The 6000-nt window shown below is 37.7% G+C and overlaps 1 protein-coding gene across 1 annotated transcript in view; it reads left to right on the forward strand.

Moving 5' to 3' along the window:
• Positions 1–6000, forward strand: part of CSMD1 (CUB and Sushi multiple domains 1) — a 1543069-nt gene that overhangs the window by 1475956 nt on the left and 61113 nt on the right. Inside the window, exon 51 of the mRNA XM_029912248.1 lies at positions 2079–2273. Coding sequence (XP_029768108.1) covers positions 2079–2273 — 195 coding nt within the window. The remainder of the gene's footprint in view (positions 1–2078; positions 2274–6000) is intronic.

Below are 6000 nucleotides of genomic sequence, written 5' to 3' on the forward strand. Positions count from 1 at the left end.
TCTACATGTCATCCCTGTTTGGAAGTATAGCCTCATATTTGCCAATCACATACCCTTTGGGTAATTTTCCCAGCTCAGAAACTATTGCATCTTTCCCACATAGGCCTCCAGCAGTGTCAGTTCTGTATTTTGTAATGATTGAGTCTATACCATGGGTGCATGAAGTACTGGAAAAGACATACTTATAATCACAAATTACTAAAATATTCTAAATAGTTAAAAATAAGTACAAACCAGAGGAAATTTAAATTTAAAAAATACATTATTTTTGAATCACAGTCCAGGAATTTCACTAACCCTCTTCTCTTTCTCTCATTGTTTCTATGCACCAAACACTTCAGGGCTAAATTCCCATTTGCACTAAGACTACTTTACATCACCCTGGCAATGGAAAGTAGCCTAAAAGTGGGAGTAAATGTAATTTATAATCACTTTATGGCTCATTAACACTGTCAGGCTGGAGTAAAGCGGCCTTAGTTTAAATAAGAATCAGACACTTTTATGTTTAGTTACCGTTTTATTTTTTTAGCACAATTTTTGTTTTCTTACATATACTGTATTTGTTTTAGATCCTTATGGCCTTTATATGAACTAGTAATAGTAATGCAATGGCCTAAGTGGATTTTGTAGATGATCAGATATGATGATTGCTAAAACAGGACCTTTGGCATATATCTTAATTTCTATGGCCAGATTCAAAGGCAAGATTTTTGTATTTTGCATTGTTTTCTTAGCTGTATTTCATTTTTTTTTTGGTGGGACGGGGGGTCAGGAGGATAAATGTTTCTTTTCAAAAATGTTGGTGACTATTGCCTCTTCCTATAGTCACAGTGTGACAAGGGCACTCACTAGTAAGTTTGAATCCTATTTTTCTATAGTAATGTAATTTTGAAATTCAGAATATAGGATATTGAATTTATGAGAGTTTCTTGTCTTTTCTTTAAGATCTGTACATATTCCCAAATATTTTAATAAAATTAAATCAGATTAAAAAGTAATCAACTTTTATATTTAGGACACATTTTTTGAATAATGTTCATACCAACCAAATAAATATTCTGTGAACTTTATCTTTGAACTTTAATAAATAAGTCAACAGCAGGCCGAGAAATTATCTCCAACTACACTATAAAATGCCTGGTTCCTATGACAGTTCACACAAAATTCAGTTATAACTTGCATGAGTACCATGAAAAACGTAACACTGATATTCTCCATTACTTACAGTAAGTACACTATCTTCCCAAACTTGGAATGTGAGAAGCTGCAGTACTGACATCACTGTGGTGTGTCAAATGTCGATTTTTTTTTAATGGCAATTGCTCCAATTTGTAATGTCATAATTGCTACGGTGTACTTACAGTACATCAATTTCCAGGTAATTAGGATTGAATATTTAACTCTCTTCACTACAGTGTGTTTATAGGATGCACCTGAAAGAATCCAGTTAGAACCCAGTAAATGTCATGTGCAGTGAAATGAAACATTTTTTAAAAATGTTACATTTATCAGACATTGTTGATACAACTGGACTGTCTTTTGCATTAGATAACAAAAGGCTATATCCTGAGACGATTCCCCATTGACTATTAAGTATTTCATCATTGTCTGCGATTCCTTATATACCCACTGTAGTCTATAGTTTGATTTTTCCGTTAACCATGATTTGAGGACTTCAATGGCTCAGACACAGGTTTGATACAGCAGTGGGTGGGTGAGATTCTGTAGCCTGCATTGTGCAGGAGGTCAGACTAGATGATCATCATGGTCCCTTCTGACCTTAAAGTCTATGATTCTATGATTAATTAAATTTAAATAGATCATCTTTATCTTAGAAAATGTAACTGTATATAACTATATAATTGTTCTATTGTATCTAAATTGCAATGTACTATAAACTACTAAAATCCCTTTGTATTGTGCAATGTCTGTTGATCTTTGCTGGAACTTGTATTTTTAAAATGTTCACAGCATGCTTCATTTCACATGGAAAGCCTCCTGTCAATAAGACCTTGAGTCATTTTTTGTGAAGTAATGTGAGGGAAAAGTGCTAATATACAAATTTCCATTCTTCACAGCTGCAACTTGCCTCAGCATTGAGACTCTGCTCTCAGAGCATGTCATCTGGAGACTGATATCTGGGTCATTGAATGAGTATGGAGGTCAAGTAATGCTGAGCTGCAGTCCTGGCTATTATTTAGGGGGTCAAAGACTCATACAGTGCAGATCTAATGGAACATGGAGTGGAGGTGATGAAAGGCATAGCTGTAAGGGTAAGGAACTTTCTTGTTTACCAAATATCATGCTTTTTGATAGTATATTTGTATTTGTAGTGTTTTTTATTTACTCCATTTCTGTAATAACTGTAGATGAGACTATTTTGTTTTCCTGACATTTCTGCTGATAAATTGAAAGCAAATAAATAAGATTGACTACCACTGGTTGAAATCAACTGATGCAAACTGAGAATTTCTTGAATAACACATTTGTTTACACTGTTAAGTATTTTAGAAATGAGATGTAATTTGTTTGTAAATCAACACTCTCAAAGCAAGGTGCAACATATATATATTTACAAAAGTCAAAGATATATTCTCATAGTAGCTATATAGTTGATCCTTTAAGTGGATGATGACCCACGTTTGACTCATGGGTTCATTCGGGAGTTAGGATCTGGGGAAACATTGCATATACTGTTTACAGAATAGTTGAGGATATTGTTGTTACTTAAGTAATTTCTGAAAGGGAATATGTTTACATTGTTTTGCTTTATGCTGTTGAATAAAGTCTGAGGATTGCACTATTTCGGTCCATTTCATACATTCATTACAACACATTTTTATATAATACCTTTCATACAAAAATACCACAAAAAGCTTTACTGCTAATGATAATCTACACAAGCAAATACAGATATAATATGTAGGTTAAACTAATCAGATAGAGAAGACCTGTACATAAAGGCCAGGCATGGATGAAGAAGAATACAAAAGCGAAGTCACAGAGAGTGACTGAGTATGGGGAAGCTGGGAGAAGCAGGATGTGATATTCAATTACCATGAGGGTTAGGAGTCAGAAACCTGGTGGAAGCAAGGAGGCTGTTTAAGAAGATGGGGAAGCATATAGCAAGGGTTTCCTGTGCAGTGTGAAGAAACATAGAGGGAGGTGAAAAGAATCTGTTAGTCAACTATCTCAGGGAATGGACAATAATTCTGTAGTACATGACATTTATACCAAGTAATTCTGTAGCAATTTAAATGTTCAGGTTTTTGTACAATGCTAATTAACTTATTGTCACAGCGACTCTGCAAGGTATGTATGTATTAATATCCCTTTTACATATGGGAAAACTCTCCCACATTCAAGCTCTGCTTTGTGTGGTGGGTGTGGGGGGAGAATCAGGGAAGGGTGTGTATGTGTCCAGGATCTAATTACGGTTCCCTGTTTCTGTGGATTGTGCTGGTCCTGATTCCAAAACCTACATAATTTAGAGCATCCTATGGGTTTCTCTGGGACCCATATACCAGTCAATGTTTGATGGAAGAGAGCCCTGCTACACCCCATGAACTTCACACCATCCTGTTCCCTGTGTTGAGGTCGGAGGGAGAGGTAGTACATCTGCCTTCAATCCTGTACTCCACCTGTAGACCACACAGTCTTTCAGAATCAGTTTTGTACTTTATTCTGAAAAGTATATTAATGCAAGGAAGATTTTTTTTTTTAGAATGAGCTAATCTCCCCTCATATGCAAATTGAACAAAGGAGAATCCCTGTGGAACCCATATGTAAAATAATTCTTGGAGTAGAAGATCTATTGCTCAATGACAGATTTCTCAGAAATAAATAAACAGAGCCACTCTAAACTATACACCCCTGCTAGAGCCTGCAGAAATGTCAATAATGCCTTGTGTCCTGTGTTGTTGTAGCCATGTCAGTCCCAGGATACACTGGTCTACAATTTTTGAGAAGTCGTCTGCTTCAGAGATAAAATGTGCTATTTATTATGTATTTTGATGTGCTGAATTCAAATATGACAATTAAAACAACTGATTGGCTACTGTTTCTAAGATATTTAAGTTTTTACATTTTATGTCTATGTATATTGTGTAGATAGTAGAGTTTTAATCATAAATTGTAAACCTAGGTCTTTTCATGTGTTTATGGTTGCTTTACATGATAATATTTCACCTGTCCTGTTTATGTAACACTTTAAAACTCAGCAAAAGGGTTATATAAATAAAATTTATTATGAAACAAAAGGCAAAAAACTATTCTGTACATAGTTTAGTCCTATTCAGTGTCTACTCGGCGCTTCTTGGCTTGTCTCTTGTATTCATTAAATGGAGCATCTCTTGTCACTGTCCAGCAATAGTCTGCAAGCATTGATGGGCTCCATTTGCCCTGATAGCGTTTCTCCATTGTTGCAATATCCTGGTGAAATCGCTCGCTGTGCTCGTCGCTCACTGCTCCACAGTTCAGTGGAAAAAAATCTAGATGAGAGTGCAAAAAATGTATCTTTAGTGACATGTTGCAACAAGGCTTTTGTATGCCTTGAGGAGGTTTTCCACCAACAACCTGTAGTTGTCTGCCTTGTTGTTTCTGAGAAAACTTATTGCCACTAACTGGAAGGCTTTCCATACCGTCTTTTCCTTGCCACGCAGTGCATGGTCAAATGCATCATCTCAAAGAAGTTCACGAATCTGAGGACCAACAAAGACACCTTCCTTTATCTTAGCTTCACTTAACCTTGGAAATTTTCCACGGAGGTACTTGAAAGCTGCTTGTGTTTTGTCAATGGCCTTGACAAAGTTCTTCATCAGACCCAGCTTGATGTGTAAGGGTGGTAACAAAATCTTCCTTGATTCAACAAGTGGTGGATGCCGAACACTTTTCCTCCCAGGCTCCAATGACTGTCGGAGTGGCCAATCTTTCTTGACTTAGTGGGAATCTCTTGCACGACTATCCCATTCGCAGAGAAAACAGAAGTACTTTGTGTATCCAGTCTGCAGACCAAGCAAGAGAGCAACAACCTTCAAATTGCCACAAAGCTGCCACTGATGTTTGTCATAGTTTATGCACCTCAAAAGTTGTTTCATGTTGTCATAGGTTTCCTTCATATTGACTGCATGACCAACTGGAATTGATGGCAAAACATTGCCATTATGCAGTAAAACAGCTTTAAGACTCGTCTTCGATGAATCAATGAACAGTCTCCACTCAACTGGATCGTGAACGATGTTGAGGGCTGCCATCACACCATCAATGTTGTTGCAGGCTACAAGATCACCTTCCATGAAGAAGAATGGGACAAGATCCTTTTGACGGTCACGGAACATGGAAACCCTAACATCACCTGCCAGGAGATTCCACTGCTGTAGTCTGGAGCCCAACAGCTCTGCCTTACTCTTGGGTAGTTCCAAATCCCTGACAAGGTCATTCAGTTCACCTTGTGTTATGAGGTGTGATTCAGAGGAGGAGGATGGGAGAAAATGTGGGTCCTGTGACATTGATGGTTCAGGACCAGAAGTTTCATTCTCTTCCTCTTCCTTGTCTGACTCAAGTGAGAATGATTCTGGTGCATCAGGAACCGGCAGTCCTTCTCCGTGGGGTACTGGGCGTATAGCTGATGGAATGTTTGGATAATGCACAGTCCACTTTTTCTTCTTTGACATACCTTTCCCAACTGGAGGCACCATGCAGAAGTAACAATTGCTGGTATGATCTGTTGGCTCTCTCCAAATCATTGGCACTGCAAAAGGCATAGCTTTCCTTTTCCTGTTCAACCACTGGCGAAGATTTGTTGCACAAGTGTTGCAGCATATGTGTGGGGCCCACCTCTTGTCCTGATCTCCAATTTTGCAACCAAAATAAAGGTGATAGGCTTTCTTAACCATAGTGGTTATACTGCGCTTTTGTGATGCAAAAGTCACTTCACCACAAACATAGCAGAAGTTATCTGCACTGTTCACACAAGTACGAGGCATCTCTGCTCACTTTGGC

The sequence above is a fragment of the Terrapene carolina genome, unplaced genomic scaffold (assembly GCF_002925995.2).
Source record: "Terrapene carolina triunguis isolate 2854851 unplaced genomic scaffold, T_m_triunguis-2.0 Scaffold42, whole genome shotgun sequence".
Classification (NCBI taxonomy): Eukaryota; Metazoa; Chordata; order Testudines; family Emydidae; genus Terrapene; species Terrapene triunguis.